Genomic DNA, 27,959 nt, shown 5'->3' with positions numbered 1-27,959 from the left:
AGATTGATGCACGTACACTGAACAGTGTGCAGATTTATCAGCATTTTGGACAATGTCAAATCTTACCTTTTCTTTTCCTTTTATTCTGACCAAGTATCCATAAAATGAGTTCACACCATGAAAACTCGACTTAGAGAGCTCAGGTTATGCCCAATAACAATGGCTCCTGGAGTAGAGTATTTCAGTAGGCACCCAGATTAATGATAGGGATTTATTCATCAAACATTCAGTGAGTTTTCACAGCTCCATGCTGTACATCTCATCTTGGCTGTTACACTACCGTGTCTCACCTTTCTCCCCCCATAGTCCTTCTCTTAGTGAATGGCCTATTGTCCACTCATCTAGCTAGTCCAGAAACTCTGAGTAATTCTTAATTCACTTTTCTGCTTTATACTCTACGACTGGTACTCACCATCATGTTGATTTTACCCCTGGATTAACTCTTCCTCACCTTCCCTCTGCCACACTTTTAGTTCACACTCACATTCTTTCTCAGCGCAATAGACACAGTAGTCTTCTGCCTCCACCCTGTGCCCCACTCCAGTACATTCTTGGTGTTGCTGCCAAAGCGATCGTCCTACACGTGAGCCTGATCAGGTTACCCCTCACAGTTTTCAGAGTAAAGTCATCAGATATATTTGTTGTGTACCAAGCCACCCTAAATCTCACGGCCGACTAACAGTCCTTGATTACTTCTTATGATTTTGTGGGTTGGCTGGAAGTCCACCCGCTGGTCCCTCCGGGGCTCATGTGCCGTCAGATGATGGCTGGACGAGCTGCCTGGTCCGGGGTGGCCTCCTCCCTCACATGCCCAGCACGTGGTACTGGCTCAGCTGAAGCACCTCAGCTCTCCTCCACCGGCCTCTCATCCTCCAGCAGGCTAGACTGCCTTCCTTACAGCATGGCAGCCCCAAGACAGCATTTAAGGAGAGCCAGCCCCCGGCTGTGGAACTCACATAACATCACTTTTGACATGTTCTGTTGGTCAAAGCAAGTCATGAAGCCAGCCAGATTCATGGGTGTTGAAATAGACCCTATTCCTCCTTCTTCTTCCTCTTTAAAAAAATTTTTTTTTTATTATTGAAGTGTTGTTGATTTACAATGTTAGTTTCAGGTACAGCAAAGTGATTGTTATACATACACATATGTACATATTTTTTTTCTTTTCAGATTCCTTTCCACTATATGTTATTACAAGATATTGAATATATTTCCCTGTGCTATACAGTAGGACCTTGTTGTTTATCTATTTTATGTATAGGAATGTGTGTCTGTTAATCCCCAACCCTTAATTTATCCCTCCCCACCCCTTCCCCTTTGATAACCAGAGTTTGTTTTCTGTGTCCATAAGTCTGTTTTTGGTTTGTAAATAGAATTTGTACCATTTTTTTAGATTCCACATATAAGCGATATCATATAATATTTGTCTTTCTCTGTTTGACTTATTTCATTTAGTATGATAATCTCTATGTCCATCCATGTTGCTACAAATGGCATTATTTCATTCTTTTTTATGGCTAAGTAGTATTCCATTGTATATATATACCACATCTTCTTTATCCAGTCATCTGTTGATGGACATTTAACTTGTTTCCATGTCTTGGCTATTGTAAATAGTGCTGCTGTGAACATTGGGGTGCATGTGTCTTTTAGAATTACAGTTTTCTATGGATATATGGCCAGGAGTGGGATTGCTGGATCATATGGTAATAGACTGCTTCTTTTTTTCTTTTTTTTGGGGGGGGCGGTGGAGGGGCGGCAATTAGGTTATTTATTTATTTATTTATTTATTTATTTATTTATTTATTTATTTATTTAATAGTACTAGGGATCGAACCCAGGACCTCGTGCATGCTATACACATGCTCTACCACTGAGTTTACCCTCCCCCCTAGACTCTGCTTCTTAATAGAAGGAGCTGCAAAGGTTTGGTGGCCGTATTCTAATTCACAGCATCCAAGCCTCCTCAGATTCTCGCCTCAGACTCCCTCCCCTCCAGCCGCACCTTCATACTCATATTCTTTGCCATAGCCATTCTGAACTGTGTGAAATTCCAAGAATCTCTTACACTTTTATACCCATGCCTTTATATTTGCTCCTCCTGCTTCATGACTGCCTTGCTGAAGACTCTTCTCGGATGTCACCTTTGCTGGGCTGCTTTCCTTGATCTCCAAGTTTCATTTATTTGTGTATTATTTAGGATGCTATCTGCTCTAGGTCAACCGAAAACTGACTCCAAGTAGCATAAGCAATTAGGAAATTTATTATTTCATCCATCCGAAAATGCACAGGTAGATCAACAGTGGAGTAGCTTGAGACAACAGCTTAACAGTGTCAGCAAGAATGCCACTCCTTTCTAGATCTCAGTTTTACCTCCAGATGGTTCCCCTCATGGATACATTATGGTTGCTGTGGTTCCAGATGTCACAGCCAGACACAGCAGTGTCCAAAGGCCGAAAGAAACCTGTCTCTCCTGGTATGTTTGAGATGGAGATAGGCAATGTCTCCAAAGTCATGTGGAGGAACCGTGTATGGAAAGGGGGCAGAATCTGTGGAACAACTTAAAGTGCCAGCTACAACGTATATCTCTCGTGTTCGGTATAAGGCCCTTTCTCAGAGACTTGCAATCCTTGCACTCGTAACTATGCCAAAAGAGTTTTTTAAAAAATGCACCACAGACCAATTAAATTAGAATCTTTGGTGGTTGAACCTAGGCAATATTAACATTGTAAAAAAGTGATTCCAGGGATTCTAATATATGACCGGGATGGAGAGCCGGTGCTCTGTCCTCTCACCCGTCACCCTCGGCTGGACTTGCTGGTGTGCCCGTCTCCCCAGCCAGACTGTCTATGGTTAATGGTGCGCACCATGTCTTCTTTGGCTTTGTATCCCTGGTACTTAGCACCACGCCTGGTTCTCAGTTTAAACAGTGCTTGGTGAATGAATGAATCAGCGACTGCAGTGTGCCAGGACAATAAGGAGGGGCTTTTGTTTCCAAGGAATTAGACTCTATTGGGGGAAACAGATGCTTATGCAAATGTGAGTACGACTTCATCAGCTAGAAATGAGAGGGAGGAAGACCTTGAAGGTGGGGGTGGCTGCCGTAAAGAAGCCAAGCTTGACGGTGTAAGGTACGTTAGGTGTACAGGTTATATAATCAAGAACGGTAAGTCTGTAAGCTGGAAAGGTAGCCTGGGGTTAGGTTTCTAAAGGATCATAAATGCCATACTCAGGAGATGGTCTTTGTCATACGGGCAATGAAAATTGGTGGAAAGTTTTGTTTTTTGTTTTTTTGTTTTTTGGAACCAAAGACTGACCTGAGTAGACTCTGATTTAGAAAGTAACTGGGCTGCGAGCTGCGTGTGCACGGGAGTGGACCGGTGGGGTGAAGGCAGGGAGCTCCAGCTCAGAGGTGGGAGGAGGAGAGGACTGAGTGAAAAAAAATACATTTTTGAGTGGCTAGCATGTGCCAACCATTGTGAATAATGTTTTGTTTCGAGCACCAAATTTCTTACAATAGTTCTAAATACCTGCCCCATTTGACAGATGAGAAAACTGCATCTTTTTTTTTTAACATTTTTTATTGATTTATATGCAGAAAACTGCATCTTAAAGACACCTTTTGACATATTTAAGTGAAACGGACACTTTTCATATAAAGTAAAACCCCTCTCTTAACCATTTGCTTGCCCTCTCTTATATTGATGTGAAATGTATTGATGATAATAATGTTGCCAGTGACATTTACTTCTTAGCTTAAATAGCCTGAAAGTGTGGTTCCTGTTGACACCATTGTACTGTGCGGGTGATCAGGGTGACCCTGGGATGGGTACAGTGCAGTGGGGTGGGGAGGGGCTTCCACCCCCATCACCCCTTTTAGTGCTCCCAAGTCAGAGATGGTCATCCCCATTTCCCAGATGAAGAAACTGAGGCTCAGAGAGGTGGAGAGTCTGCCCAGATCAAGAACTCGGAAAGGTCCGTCCTGGTAAAGCATTTTGAGGGTAGTAGTAGTAACAGAAGTAGCGCACGGAAGGGTCTATCAGAAAGACATTTAGAGCTGCAGTCAACAGAGCTTAACGACCACGTGAGTGATGAGGAAAAGGGATGTGTCAAATGTGGCTGAGTGTGCGAAGAGGATAGTGCAGCTCTGACTGTGCTGAATTTGAGGGTCTCACACGATATCCAGAAGACGCGTGAAAGAGTTAGAAGTACAGACCGGTAGTTCAGGAGCAAGAGGTCAAGGTCTGTGCTACACAGATCTGGGAAACACGAGCACACCAGCTGCAGATGAGGGAAAGAGAAAGAACGCATCCTGGGAACACGTGGAGTGAGAACCGTGGGCAGAATCTTGGGATCCCCTGTGTTGAAGGTGCAGGGGAAGGAGATGGAGAATGAAAGGCCAGGTATTGAGAGGAAAGTCCAAAGACTTGGAAGGGGGGGGTGTTTTTGTTGTTGTTTGTTTGTTTGTTTGTTTGATGTTTAGTTGATTTACAGTGTGTTTGTTTCTGGAGTACAGCATAGAGTGTTTTTCTTTTTTTCATGAGAATTAAAGTAACTTAATTCATTCTTATAATCTCAGCCAATATTTCTCTTTTTTTCTTTTTAACCCTGTTTTTAATTGAAGTATAGTCAGTTTACAGTGTTGTGTCAGTTTCCGGTGTGCAGCATAGTGTTTTCAGTCACAGGAGAAAGGCGTGATCAGGATGGACTGCTGAGAAGTCAGTTTTGACAGTTAGGAGTCTGTAAAGGATCTTTGTGGGAAGAGTTTAGTTGCTGTCTTGTTAAAGCACAGGGTTTGAAATCATTTTCTATCAGGCCATGAAGGCTTGAATAAGGGCAGACTACTTTTTCAAGAAGTTTTGCCTTGACTGGAAAACGAGTTTGGGGAGGAGCTGAGTAATTGAAAGGGAAGCAGGGATGGGTACGGAGAAATGAGACTGGAATGGACTCAAACTGCCGGGGAAGAAGGAAACATTGAATCCAGAGGGTAAATGAGGCAAAAGGGAACACGCCCTGCAGAAAGTGGGATGGGATGAAATAAAAAGGTTGAGAAGTGGGGGTATGTTTTTCTGGGAGATGGTAGCGCAGCCACAGGGAATAGGCACCAGCAGTCGGGACAGTTCGATACTGAACCCACCACTGCTGGAACCACGTGATCCTTTATGCTTCCAGCCCTGGACCAGGAGCTGGTTTCAGAATGTGAGTGACCGACCTTGAGTTTGCAGGTACAGGCAGACAGGCGCCCCCTGCCGCATCCTGCCCAGCTGGTGGTCATCTTAATGACTTCCCCCTCCCTCCCAACTCAGGCACTGAGTCTTGTAAAGCTAACTCTCCCAAGTAGGGTTGCCTCCTGTCAGGACGTGAACTCTGAATAGCCTCAGTACCCAATCAAGAAGGACAACTCCCTGAAACAGTGAGAAGTATCTGAAAAGAGCTCACCCTAGGTATACGTAACGACTTTGTCAGCTTTAGCCTAGCGGTACCTTTAAGCCATCAGTCCTACTTCAGAATGGATACCCAATTACTATCCATCATCTCGCTGTCCTGTTTGCAAACTACTGAGGTGTCCATAGAAGTGGGGGTGTCCTGTCACAACTCAGAAGAGCTCAAGACAGGATTTTAGTGCCTTTGGTAAAACAGAAGTTTGGAGTTTGACTCTGTTACCATGACATTTGCAAGAGGAAACAAGAGTGCTGGTTGGAGGTGTGAAAAGTGGCAGCTCCTCGGTGCCATCTACGCTGAGGACACGTTTTACTACTGCTAAACAGGATACAAAAATAGACCTACTGTAGAGCTGCCCAGAGGCTCTTGATAAGATGAACTTCATATTTGAAGTAACCTTTCCGTTTCACTCAAACGCAGGAAATTGGGGAGGACAGGTACCAAGAGGTTTCCATTTTTAAGAAAAGGGTGTTATTTAAAACGTCAAAGACAAAGACGATTGGAGTCTCAGCTTTGTTGAGGCCTTATCGAGTGGAGTTATGCTCAGGAAGAGAACGTGCAGGGGCCAGAGCAGCCACCAGCAGCCACACCTGCCACGGAGGGGCTGTCCCCATGCAGCCACCACTCCCTCTGCACCCAAGAAGGATGCCGTGGAGGTGCTGCTGTGGTGACTTCACGCCACGGGCTCAGGGAACCTGGCCTGGCTGCTATGAGTCGCAGCCTTCCCGCCCGGCCTTCCGGCTCTGTGTCTCCCGCCCCGGACGCTCCCAGTCTCGGCACAGTGTGTAGATTTCCATTCCACACTTGTCAGTCTAGGAAAGGTCACACTCACCCTCCCTCTACCATTTTGTCTCTCAGCCTCTCCTGGGCTGATCCTTTCCCAGCAAACCCTGAGTTATGCCCCCTTCCCGAGGATGTTTTGAAATCCCCATCCCACTCCTGGAAAACTTCTCTGTGGTCTGTCTTTTCATCCAGCTGTCCTTCATCTTCGCCTTCACTGGCTTTTCCTGGAAGAGGACGTGTCCCTGGGAAATGCTTATGTTTTCTTTGATTCCCTTTGGGTCCAAAGGCTGGGAGGAGTGGTCAGTCTTTACTGTTAGAATTTTTCCTCTTCTGGAGAGTAAAGTGCTTTTCTGTACAGGTTTACTTTTTAATACTTTATTTTATTGTCCTGAGTGGCTAAGAGTTCACAGAGCAGGCTACACACACACACGCACACACACACACGATCGTCTAATGAATAAATCCAGCCACACCACCTGTGATGTCTTGAGTTCGTTCCTCTGGTTGGAGGCCCTCACTGCTTCTCACCCCGATTGTTGACGTGACCCTCAGCTGGTCTGTCAGCCTTGGCCTTTCTCTCATACATCACCTACCCTCCACTAGGTCTTGTTTCACTTGAAGTCTCTATTTGATTTTGTCACAATCCTTGATTAAATGTCTCTACCTCCTTATTGCCCATAGGATAAAGACCATGCCTTTCCAATTCCAGCTTTGACTTCTGCTATTTTTACCCAAAGAGCTAGGGTAAAAAGACAGACACGACCCATGCCTTCAGGGAGCACACAGTCTGTTGTCACACCGTCAGATGGATAGTTACGCAGTGAGGTAAATGCTACAAAGAACAGCCGGGGAAGCCACTATGAGATACTATAACAAGGTGGGGCGTTTCGAAGTCCTGTATGAGTAAGTCACAATGAGGTGGAGACCAGAGGACATTCCAGAGTTAGCTGGGTAAAAAGGGAGGGGAACAGAGTTTCAGAATGAGACACCACCACGTGCATAGGTTCTGAGGCAAGAAAGAGGTTGGTGAGTTTGAGAAACTGAAAGGCCAGCCAGTGTGGCAGGGCGCTGGGCAGAGGAGGAGAGCGGTGTGTGTTGACGCCAGAGAGAGTGAGCAGGCTTTACATTTCTCGTAAATTCACCAAGCAGCCAGTGATGGAGGGGTGGTGGTGACTTGACTTGATTTAAGTGTTTTCACTTCTGGTCCAGCTGCTTCAGTCACCTCAGGTTACTCTCTGCTTCTCAGACATGTCCCTGCCTCTGCCCCGTCTCTCTCCTCTTCTCTCACCTGGGGACACCTTCACCTTTGCCCACTTCTAGGAGTTCGCACACCACGGTGGTTCAAGAAGCAAGCCTGGAACTAGCCACTTCCTAGCATGTGTGGTCCTGGCTGTGTCGCTCTGAGCTATGTGCCTCAGTTCCCTTTGTAGAAGGGAGAAATAATGAGGCTACTGTGAGGTTAGCAATGACCTGGCATGTGCCTTCCCCACAGTAATTCCTATAAAAGTATTTGTTCTTATTATCTTTATGACTGTTAGTAAGATTTGCCTCAAAGGCCGCTGGGTAAGCTTCTCTCACCTTTGCAGGGAGAATCAGTTACTTCCTGTTCGGAACCATGGCTCTGGTTCCTCTTATCACACTGTTAGAGTTAGTTGAATGTGTACCTTTCTCCTTTTATAGATAATGAATTCCTTAAAGCAGCAACCAGGTGGCATCGGGCATCAGAGGTCCATCTTTCCTTTGCCGCTTACTGACTACGTGACGGTACATTGTGGAACTGCTTCCTCTTGGTTTCCTCATCTGTAAAATGAGGAAAACGTTATCTGTCTTCAGGATTTTTTTGATAAGGATCATATCTGCATAATTGTGCATCCTTAGTAAATGTATGTGTTCTTCTTTCTTTGTTATTTTCTATAAATTAATTTATTAGTTAATTATTTAATTTAATAATAAATCAATTTAATCAACTTATTATTTAATTATTCAATTTTAATTAGTAAATCAATTTAATTTGTTATTTAATTATTTAATTTACTAACAAATTAATTTAATTCATTAATTATTTTCTAATTTTCTATAAATTTCTAACAACCTAGGTAGAAACAGCTAATCAGCGAATAACCTGGTTATTCACTGATTGGAAGCTGAGTCAGGTGTTGAATGAATAAACACTAGAGATCTGATTAATGAGTAAAGCAGTGGAACACAAAAGTAACTAAAAAGAAGGGATTTTATTGTTAAATAAAATAAATATGTTGTACTTCTGATACTGAACAAGTATATCCACATTTTAAGTTCAAAGTATGTTTGTCCTGTAGTACGTATTTTTTTGAGGAGGAGGTAATTTATGTATTTTATTTGTGTCTTCATTTTTAGAGGAGGTGCTGGAGATTGAAGCCAGGGCCTCGTTCATGCTAAGCGCACGCTCTACCCCTTGAGCTATACCCTCCCCTCTCTGTGGCATGTATTTCCAAATCAAATTGGCCCTTATTAGCATTTTAGAGAAAGATGGACACGATGGCCAGAACTAAAACTCAGTAAGTGCTCTTTGGAACACAGTGTGAGAGCCATTAAAACAGACGTCAAAAGCAATCGATTAGGAAAGGAATGCTCACTGACTGAGAGGCTCAGTTTTCTCATCTGTACAATTCAGTAGATTGATAGATGAAATGATGTCGAAGATTCCTTTAAGCTCTCAAGTTTTATGCTTTTGTGATTCTCTGATTCTGAAGGCTTACACGGTTAGAACAGCTAAAGATGCTAGATTACATCCTAATGGTGAAAGAGAAAGGAAATTAGCGAAGAACTAAATGGTTAACAGTCTGGAACCATTTAGTGGAGGAGCAGACAGTCTTCCTACCCCAACAATAATTGAGTTTCATAATGGTGACACTGAGTCATCAAAAGAGCTAAATTTGGTTCGAGATAGTCTCCTTAAAAGGCGAGGAAATGTGTAATGAACTTTTAGGAAAATTTTACCAACTATATTTTAATATTTGTATCAGTTTTTCACAACTTAAAAGGTAACAGTTCAATTACTTGGAGAATTCACTTATGTGACTACCTACCTCCTCTCCTTGAAATAAACAATATTGTTTGAGGGGCTGCAGAATCTTCCTGCCACAAAATTGCTTATCACTCTTCTATCGTGGTGTTACCCTTTTCAATGTCTTAGATTTCATCCATAAGATTACCACCATTTCAGTTATGTATTCTTTCATTTATTCAACAGGGATTTATTAATCACCAGCCATGTACTAAGCATGAGTGATCAAAGATAGTTACGTCTTTGTTTGTGCCTTCAGGCAACTCAGTGACTACTATGAAAGACCAATATGTGTATAAATAATTGGATGTAACGTAGTAAGTGCCATGATGACACACACACACGCACCGTATGATGCTTGGACCTGTGGGAATGGAGATAAGACGTGGAGAGAGAAAAGCCTTCACAGAGGAAAGTTGGAGCTGAATTTTTAAAATAGGAGTAGGAATTGTCCAGATAAGTGAAGCCTAGGGAAAGAGATTTCAGAGAAAGTAAAGCATGTTCAGAGGCAGTAAGATTTGAAATGTTATGGCCAGCTGGAAGAAGTATAAGGAACTACATATACTTGGAGAATGCCTTTGGGGGAACAGGGGTAGGTAAAGTGGAAGAGGGGCAGTCAGATCATGCTGTGCTTTTGTAGCATGCTAGGTTTTAGACTTTCTTCTGTGTGCAATGGAAGAGCAACTGTCACATTGGTGTTTTAAAAAGACCAGTTTCAGGACTGCGTGGGAGACTGACTGGATATAAGCCAAAGATGGAGGAAGGGTTAGCAATTGGACATTACTGCATCCGTCTATACAAGGCATGGAAAGAGCTTGGGCAGAGGGAGAATTAGTGGAGAAGAGGGGAGGGAATGGACATGAGATTGTGGGAAAGGGGAACCCACAGACACAGAGAAATACCTGATGGATGATGGAGAATCAGATCAAGTTTAAAAGGAGGATGAAATTGCATGATTCTGACTTTACATCCTGGATGTTGGAGGCACTGTCAGCTGGGGGGTTCTGGGGAAACTTTTGCTTTCCTGATACAAGAACCACCCGCTCCTGTCTCCACGACTTTTGTCCTGGCAGAGAAGTGGATAGAGTGGATAGATGTGGCTTGATGTCAGGAGTGCAAAAGCTGTATTGCAACTTTGCAGTGAGATGCGTGAAGCGAAGCATCCACACGTTATGAAGAATAAGAGCAAAGAGTCCAGCTTTCCAGCAGCTGCTCCTGGTCTGGCCCACTTGCCTCTGGATTTCTTATTTTGTGGAACAGATGACACTTACATGCTCATATACATGTCTCTGTACATTTATAACCAATACAGTGAGAGATGACAGGTCAATTGTGATTGATTTTTGCTATGTCTTTGCATTTATTTTTGACTCATGAAACTCTAAAACCAGACTTCTTTTAATATATTTATAGGTTGAATTTAATTGTTCCATTGGCTTCTAAGCTTTCCTTTCATTTTTTTATAGGACAAATTACTGAAGAAAAAAACTTGTCTTTACTGGCAGACATCTTAGGATACAAATGGGGGTGGCGGTGCATGTAAATATGGGAAGTGGTATTTTGAATAAATTCCATAGGGAAATTTTATTGACCTTTGAATGAACTGCTAAATACTGGACTCGATATTTGGTAAAAATTTACTTTTTAGTAGAGCTTTTGACTTCTGTTTTCTATTTACTCTGAAAAATATTTCTTATACTCTATAATTAAATAAGAGATTTGTTTTGTAGTCTGTTTTTAAAAGAACATATTGGCTTTCTCTTTAGGCGTTAAGTCCAATGATAAATCTGGAGTCTTAAAAAACAAAACAGTGAATCTGGAATCTTACCCCAGCTGAGTCTTTTCTGTATACATTTGTGTCTGGTTCCATATTAAGACAGATTACATCAGAATTTAAAGCTTTCTTAGGTTTCAAAATCTGTACTTTTTTTTTTTTTAAGAAGAAATGATGACTGTGGCTTCTCCAGTATGCTGAGGAATATGTGTGGAATTCATTTCAGTGTTCTTTCAAAGCCTGACGAGCAAATGGCCATACTTTATGATATAAACTTGAGGGTCTGTTCTCCAGTGGTCATTCACAGTGTTTTCATGCTTGCCAATTCATCTCCTAACAAACCTTTATCATCGTGGCAATAAAGTTAAGAATTTGATGTTATTAAATCACTTTTCATTGAAGACAGTTTATGCAGCCATCAAACAAAGCCCTGAGGGTATTTGGGAGGAAAACTACAGGGCCTGGAGGACAAGTAGGTCACAGAGTGCAGCCCCGTCAGGGGACGGAATGCAGGGCAGGGCTGTGCGTCATGAGACTTGAGTTCTATGCATAGTTCTCGTCGTGACTTGGTGTATGACCTTGGGCTGCTTACTGAAGAGCTCTTGCCTCCGTTTCATGTGGGATAAAGTGGGGCCAGAACTAGCCCTTACGCATGGAAGGGGGAATCAAATCAGGGGGACATCTTCTCATCATTTACTCCAACCCAAAGTGAATCCCTGCCACATTTTTGGAAAGGATCTTCCGTTCTCTACTTCTCACAACTCTGGTGACCGTGGACATCATCCCCTCTGAAGCATCCCATTTCACTTCCAAACATAGTTGGTTGTCAGGAATTCATTTGAGGAAATCTCTAGCTTAGGCACATTCATAGAGTTGCAAGTAGGTTAGAGGTTATTGGGGACTCGGGGGAGAGGGAAAGAGAGTCCTGGCTTAACGGTTACAGAGTTTCTGTTTGGGGTGATGGAAGAGTTTTGGAGATAGATAATGGCAGTGGCTGCACAAAACTGTCAATTTAATTAATGCCACTAAATTGTATACTTAACATGGCAAATTTTATCCTCTCTCTATATATCCTCTCTCTATATATATCCTCTCTCTCTCTCTCTATGTATATATATACACACACACACACATATATACATATATATGTGTATATATATATTTTTTACCATAGTAAAAACCAACTCATCTTGGTTAGCACTGTGGTCTCAGTAGGAAGGTAGACCATGTGATCTGAATTTTACAGAAGGAGAAAACAGTCTTTAAGGTCACACAGCCAGGGAGGAGCAGAGTTAGGACCTGAACCTGAGTCCTTGACCCTCAGACCGCAGGTGTCTCCAGCCCACACTGCCTTCGCTGCTGGGAATAGACCTGCCCCCACTGCGTGTGCTGCTCATCTTCCTGTGACTTGAGCCGGCCTGAGCAGGGAGGCCCGAGCGTCTTTGCCCCTGTTGTTCAAGCTTGAGACTAAAACTCAATTAATGAGGCCTGACGTGGAATTATATTTTATTTTTTGGCAGCCACAACACACTGTTGATTCATACAGAGCTTATAATTAATCAGACTTACTCACCCCATGTCTGTTTGATACTCCTAAAGTAGGTCTCCCCCCACTCCCACCCCTCATTTCTAACATTTCACTGTGAGAGTGAAGTTCTGGATTTAAAAGCGAGAATTTAACATTTATCCCTATATAAATACATACTGTTGCCTTTTGACTGATCGTTCTGTTCTCTTGTGATTATTTTGAGTCTTGATTCTGGCACGCATCCAATTTGTTATTTCCTCCATTGTAAAATGTTACCCTAATTGTAAATCAAAATGATTGCAATCTCCTCATCCAAGTTACTGATAAAAATGCTGAACAGGACTGAGTCATAGACAAGAGAGTTGACTCTTTCCCTGGTAATTCCTAGCTTTACTCAGTAACAGCCAACCCCTTCATATAGTGCTTATTTTCTCTGTTCCAGAAAACTGTTCAAGTGCTTTATACATTACATCTCATTAAGCCTGCCCCACATCCCTGCAAGGCGTTACTGTCCTAATTCTCATTTTATACATGAAGGAATGATGCCCAGAGAGGTTAAACAACTTGCACAGATCACACAGTCAGTCCTAAGTAGCAGAAGCAGGACCCACACCCATGCACTCAGCCTCCAAACCCAGGCTCTTAAGCTGTCTGCTGCGCTGCTGCTGACATCAGCCAGGATTCCAGCCCCGACTGGGACAGCATAACTTCCGGGACTCTGACATCTGATTAGTGAGATTGCAACTGCAGCATTCTTTACGTGTACCACTGGTGGCAAAATCATCAGAAGTGCGAGGTGAAAGGACTTGTGCCTCTGTGTGTGCTGTATCTCCTTCCAAGAAGCTTGGACTCTAGACTCCTTTTGTGTCTGCTCAAAGGATTATTTCCTTTTTATCTCCCCAGGCACACAGAAGTACTCCTTCTCTTTTATTACCTCTGCACTTTGTAGAAATGCATTTTGAAAGGTATTTCAACAATAAACAAACATTTACAGAGCACCAAGAGCACGTGCCTGGCGCCATGCCCAGTGATGGGAAAACAGCACCAGACAGGGCTCGGCCCCCACGCTTGCTTGGCGCTGGCTCCTGAGAACCTTCACTCCCGCGCAGCCCTGGCACCTGCCCACTGGAGGTGTTCTGCAAACGCTGTTGAATGGCTGCACGGACGAGAACTGAGTACCAAAAAAGTCTTTTAAAATGCTCAGATGCACACCTGCCAACTGCCTTTGTGCTTTAGATGAACAGAGGATCCGTTTTAACCATCACGGCTGTTTACTTAGTTGAAATTGTCGGATTCCCAGCCTGTCTCTGTGCGTTTCGGCAGCTGCATCCAAATTGTGCTGTGATGACAGCCTGGAGATCTCAGTAGCTCGCTAACAATGAGAGTTTATTTTCTGCTTACAGTACACATCTGTCCTGGTTCATATGCAGCTTTGCCCCCTGTGGTTATCAGTGCAGGACCCCGGCTGAAGGAGTGGCCCGGCTCTGGGACATTAATGTCAGTCTCATGGCAGAGGGGAAGAAAACAAATTTCCCTAGGCATGCTCATGCCCACAGTTTTTAGTGATTTTCAAACTCTTTATCAAGTTTAGCCCAACAATCTGATAGCTATTTATGTGTATTGTCTTTTTTATTATTTTTTAAATTGAAGTATAGTTGATTTACAATGTTCCGTTAATTTCTGGCGTACAGCATAGTGATTCAGTTATATATGTTTGTGTGTGTGTGTGTGTGTGTATTCCTTTTCATATTCTTTTTCATCATAGGCCATTACAAGGTATTCAATATAGTTCCCTGTGCTCTACAGTAGGACCTTGTTGTTTATCTATTTTATATATAGTAGTGTGTATCTGCAAATCTCAAACTCCCAATTTATCCCTTCCCACTCCCTCTCCCACCAGTAACCGTAAGTTTGTTTTCTATGTCTGTGAGTCTATCTCTGCTTTATAAATAAGTTCATTTGTATCCTTTTTTTTTTTAAGATTCCACATGTGAGTGATACTATATGGTATTTTTCTTTCTCTTTCTGGCTTACTTCATTTAGAATGACGATCTCTAGGTCCATCCATGTTGCTGCAAATGGCATTATTTTATTCTTTTTTATGGCTGAGTAGTATTTCATTGTATAAATTCACCACAACTTCTTTATTCAGCTGTTGATGGACATTTAGGTTGCTTCCGTGTGTTGGCTATTGTAAATACTGCTGCTACGAACATTGGGGTGCATGTATCTTTTCGAATTATAGTTTCCTCTGGATATATACCGACAAGTGGGATTGCTGGATCATAGGGTAAATCTATTTTCAGTTTTTTAAGGAATCTCCATACTGTTTTCCGTAACAGTTACACCAAACTACATTCCCACCAGCAGTGTAGGAGGGCTCCCTTTTCCCCACATCCTCTCCAGCATTTATCGTTTGTGGAATTTATAACAATGGCCATTCTGACTGGTGTGAGGTGATGCCTCATTGTAGTTTAGATTTGCATTTCTCTGATAACTATTGATAGTGAGCATCTTTTCATGTGCCTCTTTTCTTGAATTTTGAATATCACATGCTACCAGAGTACAATTAAGTTACTGGCATATGTAAAAGAAACTGTGTGGCTGACTGACAGGGTCTTTTTAATTACTCAAGTTGTAAAAATTCCACTATTATACTGTAAGTCATCACTTTCATTGTTATGTGTATTTCTCTATAAAACTTTTGTTCTCCAAACAAATATATGTAAGCAACTTATCAATTAGACAAAGGGCTTCGCAATTAATTTAGGTCATTTTATTGGGGTGAAGTATTTCGATATCTGTTCAGTGCACGTTTACCAAGAGAAATAACTGCCTTGCAAAGCAAACACAAACCAGAACACAAAACTGTCATTCATATACTCTTTACTGTATAATTTAGGGGTTAGATTGAAGAATTCACTGCCAGCCTTGAGTTTCTGTCTTCTAACATACAGCAGCAAAATACATATACTCTGCTAATTATTTAATTTAAAAAATGACTGCTTGGTGTGTAATACATTTCAATGAAATGGGTTTGTAACAATTGGGAAGCTTCTAGAGTGACAACAGGAGGTAGTCCTGTTTCCTTCCCACTTTCACAATAATCAAAAAGATACACAATGCACTTTTCCCCCTGCCCAGGATACATTTTTTCAGATCCTCTCTTCAGAGCTGCCAAAAATGATGGAGCCATGCTGATGGGAGAGGAATAGAAAGGGAAAGACAACATGGGGACCGGCTGAGTTTTATTCCTGAGAATCTAATTCTACGGAATTGGGCTTGACCTAATCAGACATTAAGGGTGACTTCCCGAGAATAAACTGTGGAATGAGTTACAGGATCTTTTTCAGAGGTTTGGAAAAAATATAGAATGTCTGTTCACCTGCTTGGGTTCAGCTGGTATCGACTTCCCTGGGTGCTGGCGGCATTTGCTAGCACGCAAGATCTGAAACAGCACCGGGTTAGGAACAGCGGTGTTGGAAGGCTTCTCGGGGAGGGTGAAGCAGTAAACAGGGGTGGGGCAGGTGAGCTGAAGAAACAGGAGCCCCCAGTGACAGTAGTTCCACGCCAGTGTGTTGGTTAGACAGGCTAGAGATAGATTTTAAAATAATCAGGCAGGAAGGAAAGAAAAGAAACTCTGTAATGACAAAAAGCATAGTAAACACGATCACTTCCTCTTGGAAATTATCTGAAAATAGTTGGCAGAATCTGTAAAAACACAAGCAAATACACCTAAACTGCTTCTGCAGCTGCATCTATGTATTTACGATTGCAAACAAGTGTATGTGGCCTTTGAAAGAATTCCTGTGAAATCTAAGATCCTGTCCCCCCCCTCCTCCCCCCCTCCCCCCAGTTTGCTTAACTGAAAGTCCACGTCGCTGGATTTTCATTCCCTTCTTACTCCACTGACATTTACTGAGCTCTCATTTTGAGCTTCCCACAGTGTCGTGCTCTTCTAGGTGTGGGAACCCCTGGGAAAAATCCAAGCTTCATAGAGTTGGGCAGACTCGTTAAGACCACTGTCATTTGTGTGTGTGGGGTGCATTTGCACTGGAACCAGGGGTGGGTGGGTGAGCCCTCGTTCCTCTGCCTCTACTTGAATTGTACTTGTTAAGGAACTCCTGGCATCTTGATTTTCTATCAAACATGGTGTTGAGAAAGGTTTCTTCACCTTCTTTTAAATACCACGTTGGAACTGCACACAATATGCCCAGCACTGTTCAGATGGGAAGAAGATACAGTGACATTTGGGGGGGATTCCTTCCCTGCCTCATTTCCTTGAGAACCGAATTCCGAAGCTCTTGCCAGCTTTACAGACGCCCAATGGAATCCCTGCTCATATGCATATTTCGGGTGCCTCAGTATGTTTGTCATCTTCTCCCTGGAAACCGTTTCTCACGCCCACGTTGCAAGTGTGTGATCTGTGATTCTCTCTCCTGCTCCTTTTCGGTGTCCTCTTTGCCTGGAGTGAGGGCTGAGAATATGATTCAGCTTAGAGAAATGATACAAAATGTGGCTGTTCAAGTGATCTTTAAAGAGTCCTTTTCCGTGTGTGCGGTTACTATGCTGGGTGCAGCCCAGGACTCCCTTCACCTGAAACAATGGAAGGAGGTTTGCACACTTGGATCCCAGAGTCACGATATTCGGGCACCTGGAAGACACCGGCTCAATTTTCAAGCCTTGGATGTTATCAGCTTATTTAATTTCAAAAGGGAGCCTCTACTCTGTTTTTGAAGGTTTTGAGAAAAAGGCACATAATAATTTTTCTCTGATTATTTTTCCAGCGTTTGCAGCCTTTCCTATAAGGAGAACATCTCTTTCTACTTTGTTTCCAGCTTCACAAAACGACTCAGGGACCCTGTTATTTTGTCTTAATCAGTGACGGGAATACTGGGAGGTCCTGGTTTAATCAGCACTGTGGTTTCCAGTCCCTCCCAGTCCCTGGCGTGTTAGGAAGTTTCCTTCCTATCACTGAATTCTCAGGCATGCTGGATCACAACAAGCATCTTTTGATGTTTAAGAATTAGTTACTCTAAATAAGGAATTGAAAAACAGAAGGGCCTCATGAGCATTAACATCACAAATCAACAGTTCTATTTTCTGAGGATGCTTCTCCAGGAATAGGCAGTACTGAGATAGAAGATGGGTTCTGACAGACTTCCTTTGGGAACACAATGGCCCACCCTTAAACTTCCCCGTTTCTGGTTAAAATCTGATTTAATAATACATTATTGATCTTCAAAAATGGGAAAAATAATTATCTGGAAGAACGCATGTTTTTAAATCATAGAATGGGTTGGGTAGAAATTATAAAACTATTTTTATAAAATAGAAGTTAAAAAGGTCAGAAAGCAACAATATTCAAATGACACGATCAAACTATCCACTCATTCCGTCTGAATTTCCCTGTGTGGAAATTCTACCTCAGTTTTTAAATTCAGAATTTAAAAAAGATTTGAAGGATAGTGAATGGAGACAAAGTTCAGGAAGTTCAAATTTGTGATGTGGTGGAGGATTGTGGTTCAAATTAATATGGAGAATTACTGGTGACAGATTGTTTCATGGAAGATGGAGCAAAGAAGAATTAAGAAGAGGGGAGGGTATAGCTCGGTGGTAGAGCACATGCTTAGCATGCACGAGGTCCTGGGTTCAATCCCCAGTACCTCCATTAAAACAGACAAACAAACAAACAAACCTAATTACCTCCCCTCCAGCCAAAAAAATTTAAAACAAATAAAAATAAAATAAAATAAAAACTAAAGAAGACTCAAGAGTCTTTGGACACATTTGATAAGGAGTGAAGTTGAAAAGGAAATAGCAAAGATGTATTACTAAGGCAAAAGAAGTCTTACGGAAAATAAGGAGGCAATTCCTTAGAGGGGATTAGAGTGGAGAATTGTTTAAAAATTCTCAGAGCTCCACTAACGATGTGGTCAGGAAAGTGGCGGGTGGGGATGTGGCAGACCTCTAACTAGGCAAAGACACAGTGTAGGGGATGGTGTGGATGAAGGAAAAAGTGTTCCATAATACTGTCAAGCAGGTGTGTTTTATAGGTGAATGCCTATGTCCTAAAAGGACAAATGTTGGAAAAAAAGAATGAAAAAAGTCAATAACTTTTTATACCTCAAGTTGGGATAATAGAAAAGAGCTTTTTCTGTAGGTTTTTTTGTTGTTGTTGTCACTTCTGTTGAGGATTTAGTTCTGGATGACTAACGGGAGTGAGGCTTTCTATTCCGCCATCTTGGCCCACTGACACTCCTCTGCTTTTATTTTATTAAAGAACAAAATCGAGTATCTTTTCCTATGACTATTAGCTATTTGTTTTTATTTTTGCCTGTGGGTCTTTGTGGAGTTCTTTTTTTTAGCTATAACAAAAATGTATACATATATCCAAAAATGGATTCAAAAATGATTCAATTCGTAACTGGATCGTCCATATTTCCTTCATAGTTCCTGTGATCTGTAGACAGGTACCATCTGTGGAGCAAAGCCGAGATGTTGATAGAATACTTCCCAGGCTTCTAAAAGCTCTTATCACAGTATCATTGCTGAACTCAAGTGGGCAAAAATGGGCTCACCACGGAGCAAATCACCATGAAGAATACTGCCAAGGATCTCTGTGTTCTGGTCCCTGTTTCCCACCATAATTTATAACATAACTGTGCGGCTTCTAGATTAGCTGTTCAGGTGCCTTCCTGTGATCACAGAGGAAGATAAACATACTTTTCTCCCCTCTTGGCAAGTTCTTGTGATTGCTTCAAACAGCAGCTAAACACATTAGTTAATTACTCTCCTATAAGGATAGCTCAATTATGCCAAAACCAAATTCAGTGTTTTCATAAGCCAATCATCAACATCTTTCAGTGGAAAATAAAATCTTTTATAAACCGTTAATCAGTAAATCAAGTCAGTTTCTTCATGGGATGCATTTTAATTCAGGCTCCTTCTAGAAAGCACATAGCATAGAGTTCTGCTAAAAACCAAAGCATATACGAATGAATACCCACATGAAGATTTTCTAGATTATATATCAATGATCAGCAGTTCCTACCTGAGACTCTTCAATGACATAGCTACTTCTCTCTCCTGTGGCATTTCAACTGAATATTTGTTTATGCACTAGAGAAAACTTTGAAAGGCTGCCTGAAACCCAACTCCAGGCAGAGTTATCTGGGAATTAATACATGTTGGATTATTTAGTTTTCAGTATAAAATATTTTGTCACTTCCGCATCAGGAATCTAACTTGACAGAAGACTGTTCTTTTAACCAATGAACAGAGAGTGCCTCTCAGTGATTTCAGCCTGGAACCATTTGCTCTTCAGTTATTGTCAAAAACTGGGCTGATCCATACAATATTTAAAAAGCATTGTTGGTAGGGGGCGGGCATAAGTGACAGGGAGGGGTTACCAGGGAGCACCAAGAAACCTTTGAGGCGATGGGTATGTCCACCATGTTGATTACGGTGATGGCTTCCAAGTCTATACGTGTGTCAGGCTCATCAAATTGTGTACTTTCAGTACGTGCAGTTTGTTGTATGTAAATGACACATCAGTAAAGCTGGGGGGAAGAATTAAAAATCTTAGGTTGTTCAGGTCAGTTATTCCCAAATGTGAGGCGTCGTCAGCCTTGCCTGGAAACCCATTTAAAACCTCACGAGAGCTGAGGAGTCAGTATTGTGAAAACCCCCCACGTGGTTTCATGAACCAGCTTTGTAAAACCGCTATTTAAGGGCCTTTTAAATGTGTTGTACAGATTGCTTTCTGTAAAAATGCACGCAACGTGATTTATCGAGTTTAGCCCCAGCAAAAAGGTTGATCCGGCAAATCAGCACACTTCCTTTTTTCCTGCGTAACTCATCTCTGTTCCTTTTCCCTTGGGCGCTGGGACAGTCAGAGGTAGGTGCCCCTTATGCTGAAGGCAGGAGCTTTTCTTAGCTTGGGGTGTCTGTTTTTTCCCATCCTAATTACATTGCACTTGTTCTTTGCTGTCAATTTAAGACGTTTATTGCACTTAACGTTCTTTGTTTTTGTTGTTATCCATCTCAGATTCTTTTTAAAAGTAGGTCATATGATAAATAATAAACACGATTTAGAGCAGGACTAGATAGCACCGATTCAAAAGGTCTGGAGGAGGAAGTCATTACTTTCTTTGGTGTCATTTAGCTACGTTGCTACACCAGAGGCCTGGCACAGGGGACTGACATTATGCCAGGCAGAACTGTTTTATGGTTGTGATAATGATGAGGCATTTGTAGACTTTAAGATGAGATTTCATCAAAATACATAAGCACAATTTCCAGTAATGATGCAGCATATTCTTGCTCATGGAAACATGGGGAAAGCGTGACAACTAAAAACGTTTCCGGTGTTGATTGTCTGCCTGATAATTGACACACGCCTGTTCCAGGAAGGGTTTAATGAGTGCTCTGAAGGTTGATAGAATTTTGCAAGATGAAATACATTAGAAATGTGTGAAGAAAATAAGACAAAGCATGGGGGTCTGGCTGGCACGAAAAAGTCATTATAGTCTTGCTTAGAGATGGGCCCCAATTTTAACTTTCTGACAGCCTACATGAAGAGGAGATGTCTCTGCTCCGATAAGGAAGTACTTGTGATGATAAATCTAGAAAGATTTCTGCTTCCTATAGGATCTGCATGGAGAAAGCACTTTGAAGGAGATCATTTTGTCTCCTGATGGGTACAGTTGCCCTCATGGGATACTAGTCAATTAGAATGCTGTTCAGATTTTTACGTGAACTGGTTGAGTTTAAGAAATTTTCCAGTCCATTAAAAAAAAAAGAGGTCGCCTTTTTCTCTGCCGATTAGCCAACAGAACAAGCATTGTGAGGGGGAGGGCATCTCCTTGGGTGAGAGAAAGTCAAAGAGAATCTATTTTTTATATTGAGGGTGATACACACCAAATCTGTGTCTTCCCTTCTCATCTTCCTTCTGGTACGGCTAGGACTGCTGCTAGCCTAGGGGGTGCCTTTTTTGTCAGTCAGAACAAGATTTGCCCCCCTGGGCAAATTTAGCATTCAGATCTGGATTTCCACCCCTTTATCCCTACTCTCATTTCCAGCCCCCCTGCTGCCTCCTGTCTCATCCCTGGGTACCTTTATGCAGTGCACATTCTGCACAAATGGACATGGAGGTCAGGAAAATGACCTGAAACAGAGGATGAATTAGGCAGTTTCAGAAATAGCCAGCTGAACGGCCTCACATTTCACACCCAATTTTTTTTAATTATTAGAACTTTTCACAGTGCTTATTAAACTTTATTGTTTATTAGGATCACCCAGGAGCGTCTCAAAAATGCAGATGTCTGGGTACACCACCTCAAATTCTGACAGAGCAAAACAGGGGGTTGAAACCCAGGAAGCTGCATTTCAGCAAACACCAGAGAGAATTTAAATTTGAGGAAAGCTGGCTGATGGGTAAATAGGGTTAAAAAGCATACAGTCAGGGTTTCAAATCATTGTGTCATTAAAGTTGTGTAATCTTGGGCAAACTAATCTTTCTTTGCTTTAGTTTCTTTTGTTGTAAAGGACAATTAAGCAGTCTTCCAGCACAGGGTTATTTTAAGGATCAAGCGAAATTAAATGCCCTACCGAAGTACCTGACCTGGAGGGTAGCAGGCACTTAATAAATGCTAGCTCCTGTTATCACCGTATACTTTCAAAGCTCAACTCAAAGTAGGTCCAACCCTTAGGAAAGCATTTCTAAGGGAACTCGCAGTCCTTTTGTTTTATGATGTTTGTTCCCACCCCCCTCAGGGTTTAAAAGCACTTTCCATTAGTGTTTCTACAACAACCGCAAAGAAATCCCTTACTTACTTTTTTGAAGTCCTCAGACAATAAGTAATCATCTTTTTTTCTTTTCTTTTTTTTTTTTTTTTTTGCTGATTGCTTACATCCTCATCACCGTCCTGATTTGAATACATCATATTCAGATCTCATTAAGCTACTTACCTCGTTCGTCAAATGCTGAAAACACTGATTTTTCTTTTTTAAGTGCCACCATTATGGAATTGTGGAAAAAGTGAACTCTAAGCCCAAATCCCTTTGGAAATAATTTTTGCTAACTCATCTGTAATCTGCCTGATAAAACTGAAGGAAGCTGAGGCTGGTGCGGGAAAGAGGAGGGTCCCTTCAGTTAAGGCACTAAAGGCCCAATTGGAAGGGGACAGACTTTAATTATGTCACAAGAATCAATTTAGAGATAACCTCAGTGAATCCTATAACAGAATGATGGACTTAAGTATTACTCTGCAGAGAAGTAAGTTTTTCCTATAGGGGAGGAAAAACTGTTTTTCCTTGTACCCATCTTTGGTTCGTTGCCCAGGGCCCTATAAGTTAGACTGACAAAAGGCTGATTAATAAGAGAAAAACAGAGATGTTGGTTAACATGTGCATCATGCCAAATGTGGGAGCAGTGAGTGATGAGTAACTCAAAGAGGTGGTTAGAACTTAGGCTGATAGCATCTTAAAAAAAAAAAAAGCAATAAATTTTTAGAGAAGTGACAAGATGAGGGAAAAGCACCTTGAGTTTCTAGGGCAGCATATTGTAGGAAGATAAATATGTGTGGAACTCATGGGGGATAAGTGCTGAGTTAGTAAAGTTTGTTTAACATTTCTCTGGCACCATCTCTGGGCTGTAAGGATCTAGAGTTGTCTCCACTGATTAACTTCTGTCCTTCCTGGAAGAGAGGGGAAGGAGAACACCTTTACAAATTCAGGTCCTGCTTTTAGGCAAATGGGGGAGGGTGGAGAGCTTGCCTTGGATCTGCTTCGTCTCAATTGTCTTCCATTCAAAATAATCCTTATGCCAAAGTGGCATATGCTGTACCCTTCAGGAGACCATATGAAATGGAAACAGACAAATCACTTTTAAAGAAGCATGTACATTTTTATATATTATTTCTACCTCAGAGAAGGCTTTTGAAGTGATTACATGTACAGCATGGCTAACTCAAGTCAATTTGGTCTTTCGAAATATTAAATAAAGTTTTGCCCCAAGGGCTTTCAGAGGGGTGGGGTGCTAAGCAGTTTCTAAATAAAACAAATAACTGGGTCCAGCATTTTCTGCTTATTATTGTCTCTCCTGCTTTACTCACCTTCTTTTTCAGTAAACGTTCTTCAAACTGTGTTTCAGAAGATACGTGTAAGCGTTCCAACCACCTTCATCTGCGGCTCTTTTCCTGGCTCAGTTGTGCAGTACAGTAGTGCCCCCTTATCTGCAGGTGGGAGATATATTTCAAGACCCCCGGCTGATGGATGCCTGAAACTGTGAATAGTACCAAACTCCGTATATACTGTTTTTTCCTATACATACATACTTGTGATGTGAAGTTAAATTTACAAATGAGGCACAGCAAGAGAATATCCAAATTGCCAGTGTCACTACTCTTGTGCTTTGGGGCCAATACGAAACAAAATAAGGGTGACTTGAACACAAGCACTGCAGATCCATGACAGTGGATCTGACAGCCATGACTGCCACTGAGTGACTGACAGGTGGGGTGCACTGGACAAAGGGATGGTTCACATCCTGGGTGGGACGAATCCGGGCAAATGGAGATTCCATCACAATACTCAGAGCGGCACATAATTTAAAACGTACGGATTGTTTATTTCTGGAATTTTCCATTTAATATTTTCAGACTTCGGTTGACTTCAGGGTAACTAAAAACCACTGAAAGCACAACCACAGAAAAGGGGGGACTCCTGTATTGTGGTCAACGATTCAACCTCAACCACAGTGACTAGAGAAGACATATAAAAGATGCTCACTGAAGCATTTTACTAGAAAATTAGCTGCAAAACACGTTAATTACGGAGATCACATCAGGTTAATTAAAATAGGGTTAAAAATTCGTCCCCCTCTACCAATTCGTCCCTTTTTTTTACCATTGTAACCATGTGTTAGTGTACAGTCTAGTATTAAGTACATTCAAAGTATTGTACATTCTCCCCCTTTTGATGAAGAATCTAGCTCATCTTTGTACCAGTCAATTCTGGAGAAGTAGAACAATCCAAGAAAGAAGGTGGTAGGGGAAGTAAGAAGGAAGGTAGGTAGGAATGAAGTGGGAAGGAAGGGAGGGAGGGAGGCCACCCTGAGATAGCTCTTACCTAACCTCCCACACTTGGGAAGAGGCATTTACAGCTGCAAGCTCTCATAGTTGGAGAAAGCACCGTGGCAGTGCTGGGGGTGGGATTTCAAAGACTGTGAAATATAACTGCAACAATATTGTGCCTTGACTAGTGTTGGATCCAGGCTTCTCCTTTTTTACATTCAAGGCTTGAAGTTTGTTGAAATTTTGCGTGGATAACAGGGCTGCAGTTGGATTGGTTTCCCCTTATTTCATGGATAACAAGGGTGCAATTGGAATGCTTTCCCCTATTTAGCACCATCTGTGTGCAGAATAACAGGCAATGACAAAGTCAAGGGTCTTACAAGAGAAAAGGATGTGCACATTAATATATAGCCAAAATTAATGGTAGCACAAATCTTGAAGACAGTGCGTTGCTACAGGAATTCAGGAAAAAAGGGGTAACTTTTGCAAGCTGGAATGATTTTTGCTTAATTGTTACAATGACTCTGCAGTCACTTAGTTCAAATTTTAATTGAAATCAAGTGTCAATAAAAATTGCACTTTATGTGCAGAATTTGAAGTGATACTATGCACAAAAAGGGCAAGGATGATGTAACTTCAAAGCCGAGCTGCAAAACCACTTTTATTAATGCTACACGATGTGCCTGCATTTTAGGGAGAAGAGAAATACCCAGCGTTCTTTGTCAGTCTTCTGGGAAGATCGGTCTTGAATTATGAGATCTGTGATTAGTGAGAACGCCTCTGGGAAGCATTTCTCAATGCCATTCTTGTACTCTAAAGCCTCTGATGTCCCTGAGGGCAATTGGACTGATTATTCTGCATTTTTTAATTTTCTGGTGGGAGCATTGCTTCTCTAGTGTAGTGGAACAAACCTTCCTGTGGATGAAATGGAAACATCTCGCAAAATGTAAACCTCTTGTACAAAAGCTCGGTTCCCAGGGTCTCTCTCCGGTGGCCAAGGATGAGAGACCACGGCTTGTGGAATGTCTCATCTTTATTTCGTGTGAATGAGACCAATGTTGGAATTGCAAACAGAAGCCCACATTGGTAAGATTGAAATATATTGCTGACTTGGCAAAATGTATCAAGAAAGTGGTCAGTGGTTTGAAATGATGGCTAGTCCTACCCAGAAGCATGGAAAAATGCAGTAAATCCAGTCATTCACTTGTTAAAAACCTTCACGTAATGAGGCTGAGTTGACCTGAAGACGACTCCATAGGTCTTTCTGACTAAATTAAAATAGTAGCTTTAACTGACTTTTTGTGTAAATTAAGATCGTTTGGCAGATGCATGAAAAGGTGTTCAACATCATTCACCATCAGGGAAACGCAAATCAAAACCACAATGAGAGGTGACCTCATACCTGGCAGAATGGCTATTATCAAAAAGACAGAAATACTAAGTGTTGGTGAAGATGTGGAGAAAAGGAAACTCTTGTGTATTGTGTACTCTTGAGGGGAATGTAACTTGTTGCAGCCAGTGTGGAAAACATTATGAAGATTACCCCCCAAATTAAAAACAGAACTACCATATGATCCAACAATTTCGCTTCTGGGCATTTATCTAAAGAAAATGAAAGCACTAATTTGCAAAAATATCTGCACCCCCATGTTTATTGCAGCATTGTTTATAATAGCCAAGACATAGAAACAGCCCAGGTCCAACAATGGATGAATGGCTGAAAAAAAAAAATATGGCATGTATATTATATATAATGGAACATTATTCATCCATAAGAGAGAACAAAATCTTGCCATTTGCAGCAATGTGGATGGACCTTGAGGGAATTATGCTAAGTGAAATAAGTCAGGAGAAAAAGACAAATACATGATTTCACTTATATGTGGCATCTCAACAGCAAGAACAACAAATAATCAAGTTATAGATACAGAGAATAGATCGGTGGTTGCCGGAGGTAGAGGGTTGGGGGGCGGCCAGAATGGGGGAAAGAGGTAAAATCAAAACAAAACATTATTTGGGTTTGGGTTTGCTTGAGAATGCCAACCCATAGGTAAGTTTTAGACCAATTCAGCAGCCATGAAAGGATGAGTGAGAAGGAATGCGTTAAGCGATTTAGAATGGAGGAAAGTAATAGCGTTGGAGATTGCTACACTTTTGACATTTTGCATATAATGTACATTATAAGTAATATGCAAATTGGCACCGACTGCTCGATTTCGTAATGGATTTGAAGCGCCAAGCGCAGTAGTTGCAGTCAGCGTGAGGGGTTCACGTTCGGTGATGGGTACACCCTTCGGGCTGGAAGGCACGCTGAGCGCCAGCTGGTGGAGAGTCACGCCCGACCAAGGCGGCTGACCGCTCTCTCTCTCTCTCTTCCCCCCCCCCCCCCCGTTCCCCGTCGCCTTGCAGACCAGACGACGTGCTACTGCATCGCACTCACGATGAGACGGTCCTCCTGCATTGCTTCCTCTGGCCCCTGGTGACCTTCGTGGTGGGCGTTCTCATCGTGGTCCTGACCATCTGTGCCAAGAGCCTGGCCGTCAAGGCAGAAGCCATGAAGAAGCGCAAGTTCTCTTAGTGGGGAGCTGGCTCGTGGGAAGCAAAGCGCAGAAGCCACGCCCCTCGGCGCACGTCCACCCGCAGAGCCCGTTTCCTGGCGCAGGAGGTGGAAGGCGCTGTGAGAGGTCTCTGAGAGGCTCCCCGCTCAGTGGCAGCAGAAACGGGCACAACCGGAGACTTGGAACCTCATAGATTGCATTCCACGTGTCGCTGCGATGGCTCAAGGGTCAAGCTCTTAGCTGTGTGGAGTAACCGTTCCAGAAAATCCTATAAGAAGTTAATTTTCTTTGGGAAGTAACAGTATATAACTGTACAGTGTACGATACCAACCATTATGATTTATGCTACTTAAAACTATTAAAATAGCGTGGTCTGTGTTCTTTTCTATTTCTTTTTTTATGCTTAGAACACCAGGGTTTAAAAAAAAAAAAAAGGGGTCTTAGGGGGTTCATTTGATTTTGCTAGGTTTTACTTGGGAGACAGGGATTTCTGCTCAAGTCTTGACCTCACCATAGAATCCCCAGTTTCCATTCTGAAACAGCACCTTTTGGCTCCTGCTTGAAAAGGGAAACTCTACTGTTAACTCAGTGTCTGGGCACTTCTGTAACTCCAACAAGGGGGAACCCTCAAAGATTGGGAAAACCTATCCTCCAGCACCTGCCTTTGCCTCACCATTATTTTGCACCAGATTATTTCTTAAGACAGGGAAATGATTCTGCACAAGACTTGTCCTATCTTGAAGAGCCCTGT

The 27,959-nt window shown here is 42.1% G+C and overlaps 1 protein-coding gene across 1 annotated transcript in view; it reads left to right on the top strand.

The window, feature by feature from the left end:
* The window catches only part of KCNMB4 (potassium calcium-activated channel subfamily M regulatory beta subunit 4), a 53,574-nt gene extending 25,985 nt beyond the window's left edge, over positions 1–27,589 (top strand). The window contains exon 3 of the mRNA XM_010958869.2: positions 27,060–27,589. Within this exon, the coding sequence (XP_010957171.2) occupies positions 27,060–27,228 (169 nt within the window). The 3' untranslated portion in view covers positions 27,229–27,589. The remainder of the gene's footprint in view (positions 1–27,059) is intronic.
* The last annotated feature ends 370 nt before the right edge of the window (positions 27,590–27,959 follow it).

This window comes from Camelus bactrianus, chromosome 12 (genome assembly GCF_048773025.1).
Source record: "Camelus bactrianus isolate YW-2024 breed Bactrian camel chromosome 12, ASM4877302v1, whole genome shotgun sequence".
Classification (NCBI taxonomy): domain Eukaryota; kingdom Metazoa; phylum Chordata; class Mammalia; order Artiodactyla; family Camelidae; genus Camelus; species Camelus bactrianus.
Note: the sequence above shows the minus strand (reverse complement) of the source record. Positions and strands in the feature narration are given on the sequence as shown.